Raw genomic sequence first — 27,266 nt, 5'->3', positions numbered from 1 at the left:
TCACAATGGTAATACCTCTGTCACAATGGCATTAGGCCTTGATTGACTCACGGAAAGCTCAGTCATCACACTGTAATAAAAAAATGTAAACAGTTTCTACCAATTTATGTTGGAGAGTAATAAACAGAATACTAAACTATTTAAATACCATTTTTTATTAAACTCGTGAAAGATTTAGCATCAAACTCGCTTTCGCCCGTTTGATACCAAATCATTTACTCGTTTAATAAAAAGGGTATCACACGGAAGGTCGTTTAGTATGCTCTATAAGTTGTATGCTTCTCTCGAGGGTAATACGGTCTAATGTACGCCTCTTTGTAGCAGTGTTACCCGAGCCGGTAGACGGGATAACACTGCTACAAAGAGGCGTACATCAGACTGACTGGCTGAATGACTTTAGTTTTACGCCGCTTTTAGCAATATTCCAGCAATATCACGGCGGGGGGATACCAGAAATGGGCTTCACACATTGTGCCCATGGGGGGAATCGAACCCGGGTCTTCGGCGTGACGAGCGAACGCTTTAACCACTAGGCTACCCCACCGGCCCACGTACATCAGACCGTATTACCCGAGGGAGAAGCATACAACGTATATATCATACCGCCATGTTAAATGTACAAACTATCATTTTATTTTATTTTAAACATCGCTACAGACTACATGACATGCAAACAAAATGGCGTCTGCCCCTCGACTGGATTTTTTAAATCAGTGAAACATATTCTGACAAGGTTAACACTGCTATAAAAATGGTTAATTATGTTTAAGTTGAGTGTGCAAACGATTCAGTGTATAAAATAGTTTAAATAAAGCAGTGAAAGTCGGTAAAATAAATCTGTACATAGTGAACTAAAAAACAGCTAATCGAATGGTTTTAGAACTCCGGAAACTGCATGCGTCATATTATGACGTCATACTATTGTTTGCGATACAGCTTCTCGGCGGAGAATTTGGCAGTTACCGTGGCGGCGGGTAATATTTTTTTCCAGTTGTCACCCTCCTGGGAGGGGTGACACGGAAACTTGTTAAAGTGTCATTGACCCATGAAATTAAAGTATTTCACACGAAGGTAAGATAAGTGTTAACCAACACATCCTTGGAAATATTGCTGCAGTGACGTCGCAACACAATGCCTTGCAGGCCATTGTGATGTCATGTTACCACCATGTCACAATGAAATGACATCACTAACCTAACACTGACTTTGTTTAGCTGTATCTTTGACTGAAAGCTCACCTGAAAACTGATTCTCATCCAAGAGTCTTTTGTAATGAATTTTTTTAATCATTGTCATTAAAAGTTAAAAAAAAAAAAAACAAACTTGGGAAGCCTCAGTGTTTGAAACAATTATTGGATAGAAAGATTTAACATCAGGTGGCAATTTCAGGGATTTTCTAAATTTATTTGGTACTTTTTTATTAGAAAAAATCAGTGGTGTTGAGAACAGGGAATAATGAATATTGATAACAACCATTTGCTGCATGTTGTTTTAGGTGTCAGGGCTGGTAAGTACTGATCTGTTTTGTGTTACACCTGTTTACTAAGGGTGACCCTGTTCTTTTGAACATAAGACCATTATTGTTATTGGCTTGAACTGATAGAAGATGTAAAACTAGCATACCCCAACAGTGAGTGAGTGAGTTTAGTTTTACGCCGCACTCAGCAATATTCCAGCTATATGGCTGATCCAGGCTCGATTATTTACAGACCGCCGCCATATAGCTGGAATATTGCTGAGTGCTGCGTAAAACTAAACTCATTCACTCACTCTAGATATGTGCAATAATCTAGAACACCACGAAGTTGAACCACATCTCACCTCACCAGACACTTGACCTGGAATTATTCAGGATCTTTCAAACTACAGCAAAAGGTAAAACAAAACCAGTAACTTGGCATAATATTGCTTTAATTTTCAACAGACATGTAAATAGTGAAAGTTGTTGCCAGATGGTACATTCATGATCAGACAATAAATAATACTTTCCTGAAAACAAAAATCATGAAATTCATAATTGTACCTAAACATTATCATATATCAAAATATATTATCATGATTGTGGATATTTATGGTCATGTAACAATTAGTAACAATTCCAGTCAGAATCAACCCAAACGTTTGGAAATAATTGAAGTGGTCAAATATCTTACATTAATAGAATTTTAACAAAATCAAACTTAAAAATCAAAACAAAAAGTAGTTGAGATGTGTATCAAACGAAAACATTCAATTACACAAACAAAATTTAATTTACTCAATATATATTTTAAGCCTGTTTCATGTACATACATGTTTAAACAGATAATTGTACTATAAAATTAAAATCACATTTTTGACTGTTTATTATCACAGCGTTCTTTGTCTTCATTAGGCTTAGATTTACTAGTGGATTTAGTGAGTGAGTGAGTGAACTGGGTTTAAACTGTATTCATGTGATGCAGGTCTCGGATGTTTACCCACAAGCAAGGGTATGGTGCCCACAAACCAAGAAACATGAGGGCAAAATGGGATTCAAACCCATGAAAATTTTCTCATAAATTGTGGTATATTTACTGATTATGTAGCAAAACCATGCTAAATTTATATAATTTGCAAATCATTACAAATACATTTGTGTACATTTTACATATATATTTTTTCTGAATAAATTTTTAGAACAAACGAAATGAAATAAAAAAATTGTAAGATGTTTTCCTAGTTTCAGCTCGTTAATTTTAGCTTTCTTATGTTATCATCAAGAATGGGATGGTAAAACGTCTTCTCAGTTTACCCACTAAATCACTGAAATTCAAGCCTAATGAAGAAATGTTGTACAAGTTAACGTTGTCAGTTATATTGGTTGTAGTCTGTCGAGAGTGTTGTTTTTCAGTTTATCTGCAAAAGCTTGATCCATCCTGTCAATGGCTTCACCAATGACCGTGTATGCCTGAAAAAGAAGGGAGACAACTCATTACAACTTCCTGTCAGATCATCAACACTATTCCAACTGTACCACAGCTGGGATATATTTCAACTATTAAAATCTAAGCTAAGGCCAGGCCAAGTTTATTTCTTGTTTTACGGATCCGCCTGTCATATTTTTTAAAGAATAAGAAAAAAAATTTAATTAATTTTCCCTGCTCAAAAAATATAATCCTAATGTTTTTATTGGATTGCCTTTTTGTGTCCAATATACACGTCATAAATTGCCAAAAGTGAAATACTTTTAGTATTTAAAAGTAATATTATTTTGACTGGTGATTTATTATTTTTTTTCCTCCTGCCTGTAGGTTTTCTGAGGACAAAAATCCATAAAACAATAAAATTGGTCTGGCCAAAGCAAACCAATAGTTCATAGTATAATCAGGTATACATTCCAGAGACATGATAACTCATTCTCTTTCATGAAATCTGACAGTGTTCACTACCTCTTCACAAAGATTTGAGGACATTCCAACATAGGTTAGGGCAGAATGACTTTTAATCCGACCAGAGGTTCTCTTGATTTTTTTCCCATTCATGCAACCTGGAAATGGTTAACATGAGGCATTCTGGACGACAGATACGGACTGTACAATTGATTCCAAATTCTCAACATTGTCTCGCTTGAATTTATAATGGTAGAAACTTACCATAGCCCTCTGAAGCTATAGGCATTCTGGAATGTTCTGTCATTCAGTTTTGAAATACTGAATCGCGTAGTCTGAACTAGAAGTAGCCATTTTGAAACTCTGAAGAAGCTAAGCAAATATGGCCATATAATGCGAGTTTTATTCAGATTGTATGAGAAACTACCATTACTAATCACTGTAATCATAATGCAAGCAGAATTTGTCCTGAAATCTACAGCTATTAGCATACCATATTAACTGTAATCAGAGCTCTGGGCATGAGAAGAAAGTGTTCTAGAACTTACAGTTATCAACATACCATATTTACTGTAATAAGTGTTCTGGTCAATATAAACATGACATTGTGGGCAGGGGCGTACCTACCATTATAAAAACAAGCATTGTCACTAAGGTGACATAACCCCCCTCCGCAAATTATCAAATCAAACTAAAAAAAGTAATGAAAGTGAAGGTCGTAATTTAAGATGAACAAAAACATGACCAGTCAACCTCTCTTGATATCTTGCTCTGTAGTTGTTCAAACGCACAAATATTTTCAAGACTCACTTTGACCTTGACATGAATGTCTTAGTGTATGAAATATGCAAAAATAGTAATAAAGAAATTGCTTATTGAAAAACATTCAAGGGAAGTCTTGAAAGTCTATGAAGAAAATCCAGTGAACCGTTCTTGAGATATCTCGCTGACAATCTTAACATGCAGTTTAAGATGCTGAAATCTTCAAAGTGTTGCCGTGACCTTGAACATTATGTGAAGGTCACAAAAATCGACTGGAACTTGCACCTTCCCTAGATGAAGCTTGTCAATTATGAAGAAAGTCAAGTGAATGGTTCTTGAGATATCTCACTCAGAATCTTTACATGCAGGTTAACATGCTTAAAAAAATTTAAAGTGTCACTGTGACCTTGAAAATTAAGGGAAGGTCAACAACATCGACTGGGCCCTGCACCTTCCCTCGATGAAGCTTGATGTCGAATATGAAGAAAATCCAGCGAACGGTTCTTGAGGTATCTCGCTGACAAGCTTAACATACAGCTTAACATGCTGAAATCTTCAGTGTCGCCATGACCTTGAAAATTAGGTGAAGGTCACCAAAATCGACTGGGCCCTGCGCCTTTCCTAGATAAAGCTTGGTGTTGAATATGAAGAAAATCCAGTGAATGGTTCTTGAGATATCTCGCTGACAAGGGTAAAACGTTAAAGTCCCCTTGTGACCTTGAAATGAAGGCCAAGGTCACCAAGCCTGACTGGGACCTTTCTTTTACTGTGATGAACCTAGGTACCAAATATGAAAAGAATCCAGTTAGCGGTTCTTAAGATATTCCAATTCGTACAATCGGACAGATGGACGGACAGACGGAGCCTAATACTATATTCCCCGTTTCGCGCTAAACGTGCGGCAGGGGATAAAAAGCCTTTTGACTTTAGCTATGAAATTTGGGCAAGCCCTCAATACTATCTAAACATAAAGCTTTGCAACCTATCGGGTTTACACATGAAAAATGGCTTGCTTACGTGCCTGATTGGGAGTACCTGTTACAGTCTTACACAACAAGTAAAATTTGTTTTCAGAGATCAAATGGTAGTGAACAAACTTCCTTCAAACATTGATGAAACAAATCGTTACTTGCACCCACACAACACTTCTACATCAGAACTTTTTGTCAACAGTTCGTAACACACAGAAAAATACCATCTGTGATGGGAGCTTTAGGTTAGTAGGGTGCTTGTAAACATTACTTACATATTGGTCTAGAAACTGGAAGGGGACACTTATTTAAACAAGGAGCTTAATACATGGCAGCTACTTTTTACAGAGGACCACATTTTATGGATTGACAACTTTTTTATTGCAAATGATGTGATGGTTCGGTGTAGATGCTAACATGGTTATCTTGCAAGAGACATTGATACATGTAGTATCTACACCAAAGTATCACATCTATTGCAATAAAAAAGTTGTCAATCCATAACATTTGTTTCTCTTCATCATACAAGCTTCTAAAGAAGCTATTGTAAGTATTAAAATCGCAATTTCACTTCTACCAACATAATGAAAATAGATGTTCTTTGAAGCAACACATTATTTGAAGCAATACATTATTTGAAGCATTACATAGTTTGAAGCAATACATTCTTTGAAGCAATACATTCTTTGAAGCATACACTCCATCAAATATTAATCATATCACTCAAATTGTTGTTTTTTAAATTGAAGCATAATTTAAGAAGTGTTTAAACATGCCACAGAATATTGGTTCTGAAACCGTATTACCAGAAAATGTTGAGATAAGATGTCTGTGTATGACATACCCTGTAGAGCTAGTAAACTTATGTCTAGTCAAGTCAGCTAGAAGAGGCCATGTTTTTTTATACACCTGAACATTTAGTTTGGTAAAATGATTTTGGCACGGATTGAATCTTCGTATAGAACTCCACCCAAATGGATATCAAAGGCTAACATCCTTGTTTCTAGAAAAAGGTCCAAGCTGACCGAGCCCATACCTGACAAAAGAATGAGTAATTGTCTAGAAACCTCCCATGTTGATATCAAATCAGGCTAGCCTCCATATTTCTAGAACAACGTCCCTACCTGACAGTAGAATGAGTAATTGTCTAGAAACCTCCCATGTTGATATCAAATCAGGCTAGCCTCCATATTTCTAGAACAACGTCCCTACCTGACAGTAGAATGAGTAATTGTCTAGAAACCTCCCATGTTGATATCAAATCAGGCTAGCCTCCATATTTCTAGAACAACGTCCCCGAGCCCATACCTGACAGTAGAATGAGTAATTGTCTAGAAACCTCCCATGTTGATATCAAATCAGGCTAGCCTCCATATTTCTAGAACAACGTCCCTACCTGACAGTAGAATGAGTAATTGTCTAGAAACCTCCCATGTTGATATCAAATCAGGCTAGCCTCCATATTTCTAGAACAACGTCCCTACCTGACAGTAGAGTTTTTCCCTGTACTTCCTCTCCAGCACTGGATCGGCGTCGGGGGCGGGGCTGGACGGTGTACTGACGGGCGTGACTGCCCTCTCCACAGGCCCTGGGGTAGCTACAGGTCCTCGACTGGGAGGTTTCTTAGGACCTGGTGGTGCCTTCTTTGGATCTGGCTTGGGGGTCTGTGATAAGATGAAAGATATTTCTCAACACTGACATGTGACATTGAGACTATAAACCTGAGTGTACCTCCATATCATAAATATTATACAAATATTGTTTGGTGCCAGCCTTGGGTGAACAGCTACATATTTTTCTTTCCTTATATTTGTCACTTCTATTATGGTAAGGCATTAATCTCTTTATCAAATACTGTCATTCATGTAATAACATTGAAGATGTAATTTCACTCATAATAAACTCTCTCATCAGAGAGATGAGTGATTTGTATCAAAGCGAACAGCTTAATCTTGGAACTCAACCTGTGAGTACTTCTGACAGAACAATGGTAAATGTGGTATTCAAACACAACATCGGCTGATCCCAATACAGCAAAGGGCCTTAACTCTGCAAAGTGAAATGCCGAGCTGAGCCTTACACCACTTCATCACTTGCAACCAAGCCCCTTAACCCTGATAAACACAAAATCAAAACCATATACTGAATAACCAAAAGTATTAAACAGTTACAACTGTCACTGCACAGTTACCAATTCTCAAAACCATTTGCCTCGCTAAGCCTCAGGTACAGCAAGAAAATTTCAATGAGGCGAACTGCATTTCCAACTGAAACAGCTACTGTCCATCCACTAAATGATCCTTATTGTTTATGATTTAACTTCAGAATTGCTAATATTCCAATAAATTAAATTTCATTTTTGCACCATTAAACTGTAACATGAGCAAAGTGAGTGAGTGAGTGAGTATAGTCTTACACCACTTTTAGCAATATTCCAGCAATATCACGGCGAGGAACCCCACACTTTGTACCCATGTGGGGAATCAAACCCGGGTCTTCGGTGTGATGAACGAATGCTTTAACCACTAGGCTATCCCACCGAACCAGAGGATTAAGAAGGGCGATACTATTAATACATAAACTGGTCATGGATAACTGAGAGAGAAGAGGTCGTCTGTTGAATATCTGAAGACTGTATTGTGATGACAGCCAACATACATGATTCCTGCAGCTGATGTTACAGAGGTTTTATATTCATATGAATGATGGTTATTTTGTTAACATTGTTTTTTGTTCATGAAAAGACGTATAATTTATGCAAGGCACAAATGAAACAAACTGAGTACAAAAACATATATCTTTGCAACAAAGCAGTGCAGTCTTCGTTGTAAAAGCTCTTTCGCCGCATCTCAGACAAAATAAAATGATTGATAAGCCAGTATGCAAGAAAATAATGCAGGCTAAGAAGTGAAGCCAAGATCAAGTGCAGTAAACGCTACTTAAAATATACATATACGTAGATTGTTTTGGCATCATGTTCCTACACAAACAAATACATGTGGCTCCCAGCTCTTCTAGACATTAGCTATAATTGATTTTAAAACTTTCTGTGATTGGTGGAAACCCAGCCGATTTATCACTGAAACAGATTGGATGATATTTCACCAGACATAAAAAATACTGACCAAGACAATTTGTCTTAACATTTTAAAACTATCTGCGATTGGTGGAAACATTCATCAAGAAAACAGTTTCTGCAAATAAAACCAACTTTATTTGTTTTTATCCTTCTAAAAACTGGATACTTGAGGACAGAAACCCAGGCACATTTAAACAGTTTATGTTGATGGTAAGGCTAAAGCCATATACAGTGAGACCCCGGCTATCCGGACACATTCGTTTTTTGCGTAAATCGTCCGGATAACTGAATATCCAGATATCTGGACTTCTGTCATCCAGGCTTAGGTGTTGAAATGATAGCCAGCACACACTTCTGGTTTAAAAACACTTTAAAAACAGCCTTGTTGTTTTGATTTGCCAATTACAATTCACTCTGTGTCAGATAGGCCTACTAATCACCACCAATACCCTGCTGATCGGTCATTAATCCGGATTAGCAGACCCTGTCTCGTGTCAAGACACGTGGGACACTCGCGTTTCACTTCACACGGTCAGCAGAAGACCAAGGCTTCGTGCGGAGAAGTGAGTCAATTTTGTGTCGATTAAACTGGTTGGTTTGTAAAATTTACCGTCCAGGAATGGAAACCGCATATCCGTTCCAGACAGTCACTTTTGTAACGTAAGAGATTTTTTTTAAAATGAGAATTGACCAGAAGGCGAGGTTTCCGAGTATCAGGGATCACATTGTAAATAATTTAAAAATTGAAATTGTACCTCTCAGACTTTGTAATAATGAAACAAACTATTTGAAATTGTTTTTCAGTCTGACAAATATGACTACAAGTCACATCTTCACACAACCCATCACCATGAATATAAAAAAGAAGAAAAGAAAATGACAAACGAAAAATTGTGCAAAGATTACGCCTGTGCTGCTCATTGTGAAGGAGGAATTGATAAACACAAAATGTTTACTTTTGCAAAACTATTTTAAAACTGCATGAACATTTAAGAAATATACTCTATCAGCTTATCAAATGGCTTATCTTTCTTTCAACTTGCAACAAACAAAGAATCTTGCCTGCCATATTTCACAGTTAGTACTGTAGGTGCTTAGGAGGTGAGGTGAGGTGAAATTGGGTTTAACGTCGTGCTTGAGAATATTTCGCTCATATGACGACGTGCATGAGTGTGTATGTGTATGTGCAGCTGGTTGTACTAGCCCAGACTTAAGCTGGTTTTATAGTGCTAGCCCACTGAGATACCATGCCGCAGTGAAGCATGAATACCCCAGTCAAACACATTATACTGACTCCGAGGTGCTTAGGAAACCAACAATTAGAGTATTTATTACACAAGCTAAATTTGATGTCCGATACTGAGGGAACGATAACATACTTAATTCCAGTGGGGGTCCGATTAATTGAAATAATTGAAGATTGGTCGCAGTGACTAAACGACCAAGCAATTGATCATGTTTTCTCATAATCGAACACAAACAATTTTGGAACACTTGTTTGCATTAACGATCTTGTTTGCAAGGTTGGTTTTATCTGTGCATTAAATTTACATTTCATAAACACTACAAGGTCGTTCCAAGTCATGATTGAATTTATCTTAAAGACTCCAGGAAATTTATGTTCCTAACATACTAGTCCTGCTTTAAAGATGTGAGATATGCAAATGCATTTTGTGCGATTTGCAAACCCCCCCAAACTACATGTTTGTTTTTTTATTTTTCTGTGCATTAACAAAAATAACAGGAAAATTTGATAAATGACGCTAACCAATTATTTTCGATGATTGATGGGTTGTAATGAACCAATCATCAATTGTGTGATTTTAACTAATTCCCAACACTACTTAATTCCACATCCATTTCAGTAAACACTTAGCAGTAATGTAATTGACTGTACTATTCATGACATACTACAGGCTGTCACATACATTTTCCACCTTGGGGTGGTGGGGTAGTCTAGTGGTTAAAGCGTTGACTCGTCATGCCGAAGACCCGGGTTCGAATCCCCACATGGGTACAATGAGTGAAGCCCATTTCTGGTGTCCCCCGCCGTGAAATTGCTGGAATATTGCTAAAAGCGGCGTAAAACCAAACTCAGTCAGTCAGTCCACCTTAGTAAAGATGCTTGTAAAGAATACTTACATAAACACATGCTCATAATAAAGTTAAAAATCGTACAATCAATTGGCAGTTGTTTTGTGAATGTGAAAAGGGTTTGTCGCTCTAATTTACAGAATGGTCAAGAAGTTAAATAATGAAAATTTTTTATGGATAACAACTTGTTTTGTGAGTGTGAAGTTTCGATACAGACTCTTGTACCGTTGTCATTCACAAATTCCTGCGTGACAATGGAACAAGAATCTGTATCGAAACGTCACACTCATGAAATAAAAGAAGTTGTTATCCATGAAGTTTGTTCAATATTGTACTTCCCAACTTCTAAAATGCCACTCAGAGAAGTGGTCAAGGAGCTGGTCAAGTAGTGGGCATTTAATACCATGAGTAAATAATATTAGGTTGACTTTAAAAGAAATGAATACAAAATGATGAATAAATACGAATGGAATAAATCTGAAAATTAATAATCAAATAGCAACCTTCAAATTTTCACTAATTTTATACGGAATAAATCTGAAAATTAATAATCAAATAGCAACCTTCAAATTTCACTAACTTAATACCAAGATGGGGTCTTAGATACTTGGACAAATCAACTTGAAACCATACTGCCGGCAGGGCGACAGCCTGTTTCGTAGTCCCTGAACCACATTACTTTCCCCTACTGCCGTGCCCTCCCTGCAATGCTAAAGCCCTAAATGTAGTCTGTCTCACAGTCCCTGAACCACATTATTTTCCCTACTGCCTAGCCCTCTCTGCAATGCTAAAGACTTAAATGAAGCAAGTCTAGATTTTCCAGGTTCTGAATCTCCCAACTCACTGTGGCTCCTTTTCAATTTAAATGGGATTATTTGTTACTATCAAAGTTATATATATTCAAGGACTAAGCGTTAGTCTAGCAGGGCGTTATTTTGTATTTTCCTCCTTGCACCTAGCTAGTTCAGGGGGAATTTACCAACTGAGTGCACAACAGATAAACTGTCTACATCACATACTTCACAGGATGTATTGAAGTTGACGATCCGTAGACCACGTAAACAGGATGTAAACGCGAGCATCACACGGAGGAAAGTAATTTCATTTCAAAAGGTTTTGATCCTGCATTCACATTAAAAATTTGAAGCGAGTGATTTTTATTTATTTTTGTGTGGAATGTTTTACAGACTTCATGAAGTGCAGTCTGCTTATTAACCTACATTGCAACAACCATGATTTTCACCGCAGCAAAGCAGTTTTGTCAACTGGAAAACACCACCTGATAAACCATGCTTATACATACAATCAATCTGAGTGAGTGAGTGAGTATGGTTTTACGTGCATTTAGCAATACTGCAGCAATATCACGGCGGGGTACACACCAGAAATGGGCTTTACACATTGTGCCCATGTGGGGAATTGAACACGGGTCTTCGGCGTGACGAGCCAAAGCTTAAACCATAAGACTACCCCACCGCTCCACAATCAATCTGAAGTACATATCAAAATATCCAAATGATAATATAAAGTGAATTATTAAAATAAATATGTTTATGAATAATATCACAAGAAGAGACACTGAATCAAAAACATGCATTTCTTTTATTTATTTAAAATGATCTAAAATTATAAGTTAAATAAATGATCTTTTATTAAAAAGAAAAAGTTTTGGATCATGTATTTTGGCTTCTGTAGCAGTACAATGAATAAACTATAGAATATAACATAAAGTTTTCTATTTAATCATTTAAAAGATCAATGACTCAAAATTATGCATCTGAATCTTAATTTTCAATGAACTACAAAAGCAAAACATTAAAAAAATAATCTTTTAGGCCAGACAAATTTTATTTCTTGTTTTACGGATCCGCTGATCATGTTATTTCAAGAATAAGAAAAAACAATATAAATTAATTTTCCCTGCTCAAAAAATAAATCCTAATGTTTTATTGGCCAAAAATGTAAACTTTCAAGAACATTTTTTTTAAATTGTTTTTTGCCCCATATACACTTCATAAATTGCCAGAAGTAAAATATATTTAGTATTTAAAAGGAATTTTACTTCTTTACTCTTTTAATTTTTAGCACTTTTCCCTCCTGCCTTTAGATTTTCTGAGGACAAAAATCCGTAAATAAGAAATAAAATTGGTCTGGCCTTATATAAGAAAATGTAAAACTTGAAACAGATAAGAATGAAACCTGATCCACACAGGCATATCATAAAGACTACCCAAAATTTAACATGTTTGGTGCAGTATGAATCATGGAAATGTTGCTATGACTACCTACATAAACAAAAACATGGATGGTATAAAACAATCACCGCTATGTGCTCAATCTCTTCCTGAAAACAATACAGTATATATTTTATGTAATATAAAAATACTGAAATGGACACCAGTAGATTGTCATTTTGTGAAAATTTTGTGATTCACTGAAATAAGGTTGAAGCATGTATTTTCATCCGCGATTATCGAAGGTATCTCCATTTTAGTTAGATCGACATACATCCTGATTCCAAACAAGACAGAAATTTTCCTCCAGTATGCTCAAATGTAAAGATTAAATGCACAAAAAAGAGATTTCAATAATATTAATTCACCAATTTCTTGGCAAGAAAAAAAAAGGGCGTAAATTTTCAATAGTTATAAAAACTTAAAGTACATTACACCATTTCATTACTTTAAATGACCCTAATATTTCCTGTGACTTTGAAATGAATCATTGGAGCCCCTTGGATCCCAGTTTTGTAGGTCACGGTTAAACCCATTTACGACCATAGTTTCTTTTCGTTTATGGGTCACATGACAGGATGCTGACAAAAATCAAAGCATCATGGCTGAAATACATAGGAACATCATAGGAGATCAACCATCTTTAGATTTAAACCAATATGTCACGCCCACTCGGATGAGACAGGGCCTTTAATACAGATCTTCGCCTGACGCATGTACAGGATAAACATTTTGATTGGCTGTTGATTCAAGCTGACAGCGAGATAAATTCTGTAGGTGGTGATAAGAGAGATTGAGATAACAGAGGGCATCATTTCTGAAGTGAAGCCAGTGTAGTTAACAGCTCCACGGTGTTTTGACAAAAAGAATGGAGATGTTATACGTAGGATGATAGTGGATGATAGTGGTGATGATAGTTCTGATTATGTTGCTATGCTCTAGATGATGATGATGATGATGAATGTTGAATCTCTCTTAATAATAAGTCATCTTCTATAGCGCACAGTCTCCAAACACCAAGTGATTGCTCGCGGCGCTTAATCAGAATCTGATTCTTATTACCCCGGATAACCCAAGCTGCCTGTTAGGCGCTAGAAGGTTATAGTCACATGACTTTATCCCACCGGGTACCCATTTTCTGCTGGGTGAACAGAGGCAATTTGAACAAACACCCTTGCCTAAGGTGAGACCACATGCATCACATGTGCTTCGTTGACTGAAGTCCTAGAAACTCTCAGGAGTCAGGCTGCCAAACACGGTCACCCATCCAAGGATTGTCCGAGCTTGACGTTGCTTAACTTCAACTGATTTGGGTGGGTGAGTGAGTGAGTGAGTGAGTGAGTGAGTGAGTGAGTGAGTGAGTGAGTGAGTGAGTGAGTGAGTGAGTGAGTGAGTGAGTGAGTGAGTGAGTGAGTGAGTGAGTGAGTGAGTGAGTGAGTGAGTGAGTGAGTGAGTGAGTGAGTGGGTGAGTGAGTGAGTGAGTGAGCGAGCGAGCGTTAGAGCTATAGGGGTGTAAGGTGTGTGGGCGTACTGCCTGACATCCCTCGGTCATAAAGTCATTAAATATTGAGCCTTGGAAATATCTTGGTACTAATGTCACTTATCGGTACAGTTTGGAAGACTACCTATGAATAGATATTTAACATGAACCTATATGTAGACACAATGATGCACATTGCAAAATGATGTCATAGCACAATATGATTTGTTTGTTTGTTGGTTGGTTGGTTGTTTAATGCCCCGCTCAGCAATATTCCAGCTATATGGCAGCAGTCGGTAAATAATTTTATTATGCAAGCATATTTTTCCGGCTACCTGATTGGTCTAGAGGCGGTCACGTGACCGTCGACAGAAAAGCATATTGACTCCAACCCAGGTCCGACCAAAAGTCATATTGACCTGAGTTACTATGACGTCAAGCTATGACGTCATTTTATTGTTTACATGTCACAGCATTGTTGACATAACGTTATTGGTTTGTAATGAAAATAAAATTACTTTTCTTGACTAAATGGACATGTTTTGGATTTTAGAAGCTTTTTTTCGGTAATTACATAATAAAACAATTATAGACTGGCGAATTCGGTCAATACCTGTTTTTATGGACCCACGAAAAGCAATTGTCCTCGGTCAATATTGCTTTTCGCGTGTCCATAAAAACAGGTATTGACCTCATCACCAGTCTATAATTGTATAGAGTCTGGACCATACAATCCAGTGATCAACATCATGAGCATCGATCTATGCAATCGGGACGCAATGACGTGTCAACCAAGTCAGCGAACCTGACCACCTGATCCCACTAGTCGCCACTTAGCTGAGTGAGTGAGTGAGTGAGTGTATGAACGAGCGAGATGGTGGATGGCTGAATCTGTGTTTTGGGTAAGAGTATGTTAGTGAGTTGGTGTTTTGATTGAGTGAGTGAATATGTGAATGAGTGAGTGTGATGGTTGGTGTTTTGATTGAGTGTTAGGGTGAGTGCGAGGGTCGTTGGGAGTGAGTGAGTGAGTGAGATGGCTGAATCTGTTTTGGGTAAGAGTAAATGAGTTGGTGTTTTGATTGAGTGAGTGACCAGTATGTGAATGAGTGAGTGTGACGGTTGGTGTTTTGATTGAGTGGTAGAGTGAGTGCGAGGGTCGTTGTGAGTGAGTTAATGAGAGTAAACATGTGTTTTTGGTAAGAGTGAGTGAATGAGTGAGTGGATGTGATGTGTTTTTCAGCAATATCAAATAGAGGGTATGTAGGAGTTATACAACAAAACCAAAAACGGCTGTCACATTAACAATTGACCAAGTAAGGAATCAAACCTAAACCTTTGACCAGACAAGCATACACTTTAACCACTAAACCACCCTGAGAGTAGAAAATGTGATGATACGCTCGTGGAAGGAATCAAATACTGTACTAACATGGAACAAACAGATTTTTTGCAAAATTCCTTACCTCTTTCCCGCTTTTGACTGCCTTAGCATCCTTTCCTGGTGTTCCTCTTTTATCTTTCCCATCTGCTTTTGACTTGTCTGCTGTCTTTCCCCTCCGACTGTCACCTGTGCAATGCTCAATAGGTAAGACACCATGGTCAAAGGGAGACAACTCTACAGTGCCATTACAGTATGAAACAAATTAAATATTGATGTGCAAATCAGGAATGTACGACAAAGACGTAAACAAATGCAAAATAGAATAGTAAGCATTGAAATTTTATCATGCAAATATCAAAACAGACAAAATTAAGGAATTGTAAAATATATATTCAATCCCATTACAAGAAACACCATGTTCATAATCAGAATTATGAAATGAATATAAACATGCATTATACATACTGGCATACAAATATCGGTCACACACCATTGGGTCAAATTTGATAGGACTAAAGAACTGTACAATTCATCAATGCCTTTTAATAATAAGTTAAAATATATTGGAATCAGATTTTGAATTTTGGTATTCTGATATCCATAGATCATGTTTCATGAATGTTAACTTTACCAAACACCAAGATTGTATTGCACAGATCGGCTGTGACTCTTCTGCTGTTATGATCAATCAAAATGATTTTCGCTGCAAAATAAATAAAAACAAAACCTTGATGTGATTTAAACAAGGTCAAAAGAGACAGGCATTGTGAATCTTTAACCGACAAATGTTGATCAAATTTTGACCCCAAAGCTCTTGTACTGTTAACACTGTTAGGTGTAGGTTAATTGCAAACTAACTGCAGTATTGTAAATTTAAAATGTTAACAGCAAAATTTGGTAAGGGAAAGGCACATAAAATATTATGCAAACATTTAAAAAAACTAAATTTTTTTACAATGAAACAGAAGTTATTTCCACATTAGGAATACAAATTCAGCCTTATGACAGTCGTAATCTATCCCACCTACTACCAAAGAGTAATGCAAACCTGGATATGAGAGAATAAAATTGCAAATTCAAATATTCAGCCTTGTGACTCATATCTTTTCCAGACACTGACATGTGAGGGTCTTAATGGTATACAACTACTCCATCAAAATATAAATTCATATTTTGCTTTAATAAAAACAAAGAAACTAATGAACATCTAAAGATATAAATAAACACCTGATAACAGTAAAATTATCTTTCATATATGTGTTTCATATCTCCTTCAGACCGTTCTGAAAACAAAATACAGTTTGCTTCCCAAACTCAACCCTTCTGGAGCCTCATCCTTGCTTGAGCGTTTTTAGTAGTATCTCCCCACCTGTTACATGCTGAAACTTGGGACACTACTTGTAAACAGACAACCAGGGGGAATTAAATTCAAATTATGAATAAAACCTGACATTAACCTCACCTAAATCAGTCTCATTTAGAATGAAAATTAAATCAAACCCACTAGAAACAAAAGCCTACACAAAACCATGAAATAATGAGGTATAAGATTTTAACAGAAAATAATAATTGGTTTTATAAAATGCAAAAAAAAATGAAAACCTGTAATAAACATAAAAGCAAGAATCATAAATTATTTTGTTTCCACAAAATAAAAAAACAATACAATTTCACAAAATGTAATTCCAAGTTGAAAATACTGTAGACCTGTTATCAAATATCATTTCATTAAATATTTTAAAACATTTCAAAACTGAAACATAGAAACCCATACAAAATTTAAATGATGATAGTACGTAAAGATTTCATGTCTTCAGACAAAATCAAACAAAACCCAACCAAATGTAATCCAAATAAATAAAATAAACATCACTGATCAAACGTAACCACGAAAAAACCCAATTAGACTGAAGTACAAAGACACTTAGCATTTCTAGCTGACGATTCACACCAAATAATATTTTCTGAAAGAAACAAAACAACAAAATTTAAAATAAAATGAATTCCGCTAGCTATTGATTGAGCCATTTTCAAACCTTAAGTAGCCATCAAAATCCAACTTATTAATTAATTATCATTATTTATTGGTCAGTTCTTCTGATATTGACTAGGACTAGATTGACTCATTTTGGTATTATTTTAAATGTTATCAACTGACTGACTGACTGAGTTTAGTTTTACGCCGCTTTTAGCAATATTCCAGCAATATCACGGCGGGGGACACCAGAAATGGGCTTTACAACAGTATTATTCCAGCTGTTTAACAGAGGCCTGTGAATAATTTGAGTTTCCAGTGATTGATAACATGAGCCACAAAGTCTGACCACTCAATCCATCAAGTCGACTCGGACGACCAGCGTAGGTTGCTGAGGATCCATTGTAACTCACATTTCCAGCATGGGTCTTACAAGCTTGGGACAATTGAACTTACACTAACCCATAACAGAGAACAAACACACCCACATTCAGCTTACAGACAATTTAGAATGTTAGATAATTTAATCACAAAAGTCACATAAGAATTTATAATCATTAGTTACTGCAGCTGTAACGTAAACACACATAACACCTGCAAAATATGCTCTGAACTTGAGTCTGCCAATCATTTTGTTAGAGTGAGTGAGTGAGTGAGTTTAGTTTTACGCCATGCTCAGCAATATTCCAGCTATATGGCGGCGGTCTGTAAATAATCGAGTCTGGACCAGACAATCCAGTGATCAACAGCATAAGCATCAATCAGCTCAATTGGGAACCGATGACATGTGTCAACCAAGTCAGCAAGCCTGACCACCCGATCCCGTTAGTCGCCTCTTACGACAAACATATAGTTGCCATTTGTGGCAAGCATGGGTTGCTGAAGACCTATTCTACCCCGGATCTTCCATTATGTTAGAAATATATTGCAAATGATTTCATGTTATTTGATTGTCTAAACGACCAATTCCTGTGTAACTCACATTTCCAGCCCTGGTGTTTCAACAAGCATGGGACAATCAAACTTACATTAGCCCACAACAGAGAACAAAACACCCACATTCAGCTTATAGAAACGTTAGATGTTAGGAAAATTTACTCACAACAGTTACATCAGAATATATAATCATTAGTTATGATTTCAACTGTAACGTACACACATATATTACACCTGAAGTTCTTATAAAGGCATTTAGAAGTGGGACAAACAGGAATACATGACATGTTTTATGGATAACTTTTTCTTTTTGTTCTTCATCGGCTAAAAAGGGAAAAGGAGGAAACTTTAAGAAAGCATCAAAATCCAAAGAAAGGAGGCAGCTATAAACCGAGACCGAGGCATCTACCTTTCCAGTGTGCAGTCCATTGTGCTATAATCATTGGCTTTAACTTACATTGTTATACCGTTAATCTTAAAGCCTTCATCCTTACATTGTTATAATGTTAATCTTATTGCCTTCCTCCTTACATTGTTAAACTGTTAATCTCATTGCCTTCATCCTTACATTGTTATAATGTTAATCTTATTGCCTTCATCCTTACATTGTTATAATGTTAATCTTATTGCCTTCATCCTTACAATGTTAAACTGTTAATCTTATTGCCTTCATCCTTACATTGTTATAATGTTAATCTTATTGCCTTCATCCTTACATTGTTATAATGATAATATTATTGGCTTCATCCTTACATTGTTATAATGATAATCTCATTGCCTTCCTCCTTACATTGTTATAATGTTAATCTCATTGCCTTCATCCTTATATTGTTATAATGTTAATCTCATTGCCTTCATCCTTATATTGTTATAATGTTAATCTTATTGCCTTCATCCTTACATTGTTATAATGTTAATCTCATTGCCTTCCTCCTTACATTGTTATAATGATAATATTATTGGCTTCCTCCTTACATTGTTATAATGTTAATCTTATTGCCTTCCCCCTTACATTGTTATAATGTTAATCTTATTGGCTTCCTCCTTACATTGTTATAATGTTAATCTTATTGGCTTCCTCCTTACATTGTTATAATGTTAATCTTATTGCCTTCCCCCTTACATTGTTATAATGTTAATCTCATTGCCTTCCTCCTTACATTGTTATAATGATAATATTATTGGCTTCCTCCTTACATTGTTATAATGTTAATCTTATTGCCTTCCCCCTTACATTGTTATAATGTTAATCTTATTGGCTTCCTCCTTACATTGTTATAATGTTAATCTTATTGGCCTTCATCCTTACATTGTTATAATGTTAATCTTAGTGCCTTCATCCTTACATTGTTAAACTGTTAATCTTATTGGCTTCCTCCTTACATTGTTATAATGTTAATCTTATTGGCTTCATCCTTACATTGTTATAATGTTAATCTTATTGGTTTCCTCCTTACATTGTTATAATGTTACTCTTATTGCCTTCCCCCTTACATTGTTATAATGTTAATCTCATTGCCTTCCTCCTTACATTGTTATAATGATAATATTATTGGCTTCCTCCTTACATTGTTATAATGTTAATCTTATTGCCTTCCCCCTTACATTGTTATAATGTTAATCTTATTGGCTTCCTCCTTACATTGTTATAATGTTAATCTTATTGGCTTCATCCTTACATTGTTATAATGTTAATCTTAGTGCCTTCATCCTTACATTGTTAAACTGTTAATCTTATTGGCTTCCTCCTTACATTGTTATAATGTTAATCTTATTGGCTTCATCCTTACATTGTTATAATGTTAATCTTATTGGCTTCCTCCTTACATTGTCATAATGTTAATCTTATTGGCTTCCTCCTTACATTGTTAGAATGTTAATCTTATTGCCTTCATCCTTACATTGTTATAATGTTAATCTTATTGGCTTCCTCCTTACATTGTTATAATGTTAATCTTATTGGCTTCCCCCTTACATTGTTATAATGTTAATGTTATTGCCTTCATCCATACATTGTTATAATTTTAATCTAATTGGCTTCATCCTTACATTGTTATAATGTTAATCTTATTGCCTTCCTCCTTACATTGTTATAATTTTAATTAGCTCTGAAACTTTGTGATAAAGAATAAAAAGAAGTTTATCCATAAACAGTGTCATGTATTCATATAACACCTGTCAAAAATATGCTTTTCGCATGAGTTTGCCATTCTTTGTAGTAAGGTATATTATGCCAGACACATATTGTAAATGTTAATTGATTGTCTAAATGTTCAATTCCGTTTTGCATTTAAATCCATTTATGAAAAAATTATTAGGCCACACCCACTAATGGAATACTCTTTCCTGATTGGTTGACAACGGAATGGGGTCATGGCTTGCGTTGCAATATGGAGCTGACCAAGGTCCCTTATTTTGTACTGATGTCATTTTTTTGTGTTAATAATTAATTATGCAGTCTGTCAAGTTATTATTGTTGATGTAAATACACACATTATTATGCATGTAGCATCACACTCAGCCAATGATATGACTTTTACAACACAATGAGCCAATCAGATGTTAGCTAACTTACTCTCCTTAACTTCTGGTTTGGCAGGGGTTCGAGCAACTGTATAAATATTCACACTAATTTACATCTTGTGTCCATGTCTGTTTGTTATTTATGCCAAACTCAGTAATATTCCGGCTGTAAAATGGGGGCCTATAAATGATTGTATCGGTTCCAGACAAACATGATCCATTAAGTGAGTGAGTGAGTTTAGTTTTACGCCGCTTTTAGCAATATTCCAGCAATATCATAGTGGGGGACACCAGAAATGGGCTTCACACATTGTACCCACATGAGGAATCAAACTCGAGTTTTCAGCATGGCAGGCAGACCGCTTCAACCACTGTACTACCCCACCACCCCTGATCCATTATGAAGTCTTGCATGAAATGCGTTATCTTAACTATACTTGCATACTGATACTAACATTGACAAAATCTTAGTATTTCAGTATGTTGTTATGCCTCTTTCAGCAATTTTTCAGCCTTATCAGTCAATGGGTACCCAGTAGGATTAAATAAAATGTGACTGTTAATCTTCTAGCACCTAAGAGGCACTAGGTCATTGTACTTTCCATGGAGTTGAGAATGAAAGATTAGTTCATTGATCCATTGATTTAGCATACAACTTTATGGATGACAACTTCCTGTTTACTGCATAGAGTGATATTTCGATGTAGATTCTTACAGTTTCAAGTTTTAAGTGAAACCAAACAATGAGAAGTAAATATACATAGCATGGTATGACAACCATCAGGTGTGATCCATTGACTGGGATGATGATTCTTTGAGCATACATTAAGGTGTGGACTTGGTGCGTCATAAATTGGCACATCATCATCATTATCATTACTATCATGGCAGAATGAATTGTGGATCAGTTGTGACCTGAGTGAGTAAACACATTAACACACCCTGCCCTAGTCTGTCTCTCAGAACCCAGGGAATATATTACAAGATTCATCCAACTCAAGTCTAGCATGATTTTGCAAGTCTAGATTGCCTCAGCTCTTCAATTTTATGTCGTTCTCTGTACAGTTAGGTTATCTTTATATATTTTGAGAAACAAGATAACTTTATTTCAGGGTGTAACTTTTAGTATAACCCCAGCACACCTGTGACGTTTGAATGGGGATGTGAGGTCACGTTGTTTATAACTAGCAAATCTGAAATCCCATTTGACAAGATAATCTGACAAGCAGGTGTTGACTCAGGTGTTACGACTCTACAATCTGACAAGCAGGTGTTACGACACATACCAGACTCCTGACAATCCACCTGTTTACTTCACAACTTAAAACACAATGTTGTGGCTGTAAAATAGATGAACTCATAAAATGTCCATTTATATCCTGTCAGAGAGAAACTGGGTCAAACTACTGTCTACTGAGGAATGTTGAATGCCTGATGCAGTGAATTCTGGAATAAGTACAGCGTGGCTGTTAAAAGTGCTTAAGGCCAGACCAATTTTATGTCTTGTTTTACAGATCCACTGGTCGTATTTTTTCAAGAATAAGAAATAAAAGAAATTTTTTTCTCCCTGCTCAAAAAAGAAATCCTCATGTTTTTATTGGCCAAAAATGTAAACGTACAAAGAAAATATTGTTGATTGTTTTTTTTGCTCCATATATATATGTTTATTTCTTTAATAGGCCAACGGCCAACATGAAAAATACAATTAACATACTTTCAAAAGCGCATTGCCAACATCTGCCTCCCCCCACCCAACCCCCTTACAAAGACCTTTTGTGACAAAAGATAGCACTAGAAAGAAGATCAACATTCATGGATAATTCAGATTATAGTTTTGCTTTACCTGAAATATATGATAAACAAATTTGGCTAAGTTGAAGGTTAATACTTCAACTTTAGTTTGTAAAAGACTAATAAACTTCATCATATTTGGAGACTTGTATACGTCCAGAGGTAGGTAGCGACGTCTAAATGTCAAGTGCTTAGGACAAACCATGATAACATGATATTCATCCTCTATGTCATTTTGCAAAAAGGACATAATCGATTTTCTAAAGCTAATTTTGGTCGAGCCCATCTTCCTTTCTCAATCATAAGTGAATGAGAAGATAATCGTAGGCATGTCAAGGCTACCCTATAGTTTATGATATCAATTTGAGATAAATACTTTTCCATGGTAAGTGTGGTTTGATAAGAAAATATATTCTTGTTTCACTAAGTGAACTTATATTATTTTTCCACATTTGTGAATGTATATCAATAACCCTTTGTCTAAAAGCACTTATAAATCCTGTACAATTTTGAGTCAATTTCTGTTGTAACCAAATAAAACCATATCCATACTGAAACAACAAGTCTCTAATGAGAGTAACCCATATACACTTCATAAATTGACAAAAATAAAATACTTTTAGTATTTAAAATGAATATTTCTTTGACTAGAGATTTTTAATTTTTATTTTTTCCCTCCTGCCTTTAGGTTTTCTGAGGACAAAAATCCATAAAACAAGAAATAAAATTGGTCTGGCCTAAAAAAAGTTTAAAAGTTAAAAGTGTTACAGCTAAACATCCATGCTAAATATTGCTTCTGTTTCTGGTTTTATGGCCCACCCAGGAATATTTCAGTTGCATGACAGTCTGTAAATGATTGAATCTGGACCAGACTATCCAGTGATTGACATAATGAGCATCATTCTAGCCACAATTGCTGCACATTTGCTGCTGAAGTTGTACATGACAGAATTTTATCACAAACATTTTTCCAATTCACAATACCTTTTAGAAAGTGGTCAATATTTGTGATTACACTCTAGGATTTGAACCCATACTCTTGGAGGGTGGCACCAAATTCCCAGCACACAAAGTCAGTGATCTACCCACTCAGTCACCACGGCTTCCATGAAAATGGAGCTGAGTTTTACGTCTCACTCAGTGTTCACGAATGGTGTTTCAAAGTCACAGGACATTGGGTCCTGTAAGTTTCAGATGTCTGTCTGACCCATTGAAAATGCACAGGACCCATGGAATAAAATTAAACACACATTTCAGATTTAATATTTCTTATAATTGACATTGAAATTATTAACAAACATAAGATTTATAAACAGCAAACAAGTGTCACATGTCACATAAAACAACTTCAGTCAAAGTCATGTGAAATATACAGTCAGACACTGGGGCCGGCGGGTTGTAGACTTCTGTCTGACCGTTGGCGAATCTGCCGGATTTGTCAGAGGGTCAGACGCTATTCGTGAACACTACCACTCAGCAATATTCCAGCTATACGGCACCATGAAAATGGAAGTCTGATGACTTGAGTCTATATTTACAAAGAAAGTGTAATCCCAAATATAACAGATTTTACATTTGACCACTTTCTAAACGGCACTGTGTGTTCAGTGCGGGAAATAGCCACTGGCTTGCTAGCCTGTGGCTAGTAAAAATCCAGACGGGCCAGTAAATCTCTGCAATCACAGGCCCGACTGGCTAGTGATTTTTCATGGGGTCATTTTGTAAATATATCACTCTCTCCATCTTGTTAAGTTATAACACACTTTTAAATCATGCAAAAGTATGGCCTGATAAAAAAGTTCATCATATTAGCAGCTAATGATGAAACACATGTCTACATTCAAATTTCGGACTAGTGAATTATTGTGTGGGCTAGTAACTTTCCTGCATAGCTAGCCTGACTGTCTAGCCAAATTTGGAAAATATTTTGCACACTGTGTGTGTTTATAGCTTTCAGCTATGGAAAATGTGTCATATTACACTTGTCAGAAGCATACACAAAGTATGTGATCTTGAGACATTTTAACAAAATGGGTCTAACAATTTTCTGTTGTTAACCGTTTAACTGTGAATGAATGAAGATATGCTGTCTCTGAAATACAAAACTACATCTAGTATACCCTTGTTATGGCATCTAATGACTATCACCCAGATACCTGCAGTAATAAAATATGCTCATTCAGGGCAACTACATATTATCCTCAGCCCTAACTATGCATGAAAATGATGGGCAACTAAAACTATTTGTAGCTCTAAAGATGTATATCATGCTCTTTCTATGAAGTACAGATAATGAAATATATTGAGTCAAAGCAACTATATATTTATCTCAAGCCCTAACTATGTATACTACAAAAGGCAATTAAATAAGTCACTAGAGCTAGTCATGTATACCACGCATGTCTCACTGTAGTGATATAGTATACTGATTAAGGGCAACTATATAACTATCACTAGCCCTTACTATGTATACCACAATAGGCAACTCAATAAGTCACTAAAACTAAATCTGTATATCACACACTTCTCAGTGCAGTGATATAAAATACTGATTATGGGTAATGATATAACTATCACAAGCCCTAACTATGTATCTGGTATACCTTCCTCCCCAATACTGCTTGATCTGACTGCACCTTTACGTGGACCGGCTAACTTTGCAGGATCTTGTGGTGGTACGACTGAATTAACGATAGAAGAGTAAACCTATGTCTGAACTTCAACAACAACATGGACTGTCTTTGTAAACATTAGTCATGCCTTTGTTTGCTGTTTAACTCTGCACTCAGCAATATTCCAGCTATATGGCGGCAGTCTGCAAATGATCGAGTCTGGACCAGACAATCCAGTGATCAACATCATGAGCATTGATCTATACAATTGGGATACAATGACATTTGTCAACCAAGTCAGCCAGCCTTACCCATATTCATAAGCCATGATCATAAACACAATGTGAAAATGGGATGGAAACGTGATATGAGTCTGCACACCCGGAAGTTCAACACCAAGCATGAAGGTCAAGGGTCCTTGTGATCAACCTAATAAACAAGTTAAAGGTCCATAGATTCAAATACCGCTGGAGAAGACCTCAAGGACCCCAGGACCTCCTGAATGTCTGACACTGCTTGGGAGGGATTCAATATACTAGTACATGTGATACCTGCATGTTCAGTTGTATGACCGAGGGACCGGTGCCACAAAGCTATCGTAGTACTAAGGTGATCGTATTGTGACCATTGTAGTCGTAACTCCCATACTTCAACATAGACTTGTGACCATCGCAGCACTAAAGTGATCGTAACTCCCTTACTTAACATAGGCTTGTGACCATCATAGTACTAAGGTGATCTTAACTCCCTTACTTAACATAGGCTTGTGACCATTGTAGTACTAAAGTGATCGTAACTCCCTTACTTAACATAGGCTTGTGACCATCGCAGCACTAAGGTGATCGTAACTCCCATACTTCAACATAGACTTGTGACCATCGCAGCACTAAGGTGATCGTAACTCCCATACTTCAACATAGACTTGTGACCATCATAGCACTAGGATCACTTTGTGCAACGGCACATGTAAGCTAATTTGCTGAATCTGGATCAGACAATCCAGTGATTGATATAAATAATAATAATAATGGCCATTTATAATGCACCTTTTCCACACACTTGTGCATGCTCAAAACGCTAACACATTATTACCCCGGAAAACCCAAGCTGCCTGTGAGGCGCTAGAAGGATATTAGTCACATTACTTATCCCACTGGTTACCCACTTTCTGCTGCGTGAACAGAGGCAATTTTGAACAAACTCGTAGTGGGCCAGGATCAAAGTCCTAGAACCCTATCAGGAGTCAAGCAGCCAAACACCACACCTCATCACCCTTGGAATATTGCTTGAGATACAGGAAAGTTGACTACCTCTTGTCATAAAATCTTGGAATTATTTTGTTTTTGAATCTCTCAGCACTGGTACAGTGTTGACAAACCAAGAAACATAATCAAGCCAATTCTAGGATTTTTAACTGACAACCACAGATTTCTGCCATGCCAAACGTACGACAATTGCCTCCCCACTGTACCAACCCACACTCCAAATCAGTAATAACTTGGGACAGATATAGATCACGTGGCCGGTCTACTGGAGCCATGCAGATATCACACGTACAAGGAGAGGAAGAGGGAGGAAGAGGAGAAGAAGAAGCGGGTTGACATGTTAGGGAGGAGAAGTGACGTGGTGAATTTCAATATTGAACATGTGCAAAAACAATAATGTGTGCACACATTTTCTTATGAACAATTTCTGAAAATCAATGTGACAAAAACGTGAAGGGTCAATACAACAAACAGCGGGTTGCAACAAGGGGGGATAACTCTACATGATGATCCTACCAGTGGAGGAACAAGATGCCCAGGAGTATTCTCGGTCGTGTCCTGTGGAGTTATGGCCCTTGTTAGATTCATGTTCACAAATAGATACATAATTTGAATATCAGTTTGATTGAAACGTTGCTTTTAGGTGTCAATTTAAATGGTCAAAATGCATTTGAATGAAGTAATTTGAACATTTTTCAAAATCTTCATGAATCATGAAATTTTTGTGGTATCATAGTTGCTAAAGATTTGGTCAGCAGAATGTCCTATACATGGATGTATGTACCTCATGCTTGGATCTGAGATGCATGAGAT

At 36.5% G+C, this 27,266-nt stretch overlaps 1 protein-coding gene across 4 annotated transcripts in view; it reads right to left on the bottom strand.

Moving 5' to 3' along the window:
- Positions 1 to 1,894: 1,894 nt before the first annotated feature.
- LOC124288292 (MYCBP-associated protein-like) overlaps positions 1,895 to 27,266 on the bottom strand; it is an 83,270-nt gene continuing 57,898 nt past the window's right edge. For all 4 annotated transcript variants that reach the window (XM_046724810.1, XM_046724808.1, XM_046724806.1 and 1 more), the window contains 4 exons: positions 26,970 to 27,011; positions 15,434 to 15,537; positions 6,568 to 6,747; positions 1,895 to 2,929 (listed from right to left, as the gene is read on the bottom strand). In XM_046724810.1, coding sequence (XP_046580766.1) covers positions 2,834 to 2,929; positions 6,568 to 6,747; positions 15,434 to 15,537; positions 26,970 to 27,011 — 422 coding nt within the window. In that variant the 3' untranslated portion in view covers positions 1,895 to 2,833. The remainder of the gene's footprint in view (positions 2,930 to 6,567; positions 6,748 to 15,433; positions 15,538 to 26,969; positions 27,012 to 27,266) is intronic.

This window comes from Haliotis rubra, unplaced genomic scaffold (genome assembly GCF_003918875.1).
Source record: "Haliotis rubra isolate DU_JTF1 unplaced genomic scaffold, ASM391887v1 Scf414, whole genome shotgun sequence".
Taxonomy (NCBI): domain Eukaryota; kingdom Metazoa; phylum Mollusca; class Gastropoda; order Lepetellida; family Haliotidae; genus Haliotis; species Haliotis rubra.
Note: the sequence above shows the minus strand (reverse complement) of the source record. Positions and strands in the feature narration are given on the sequence as shown.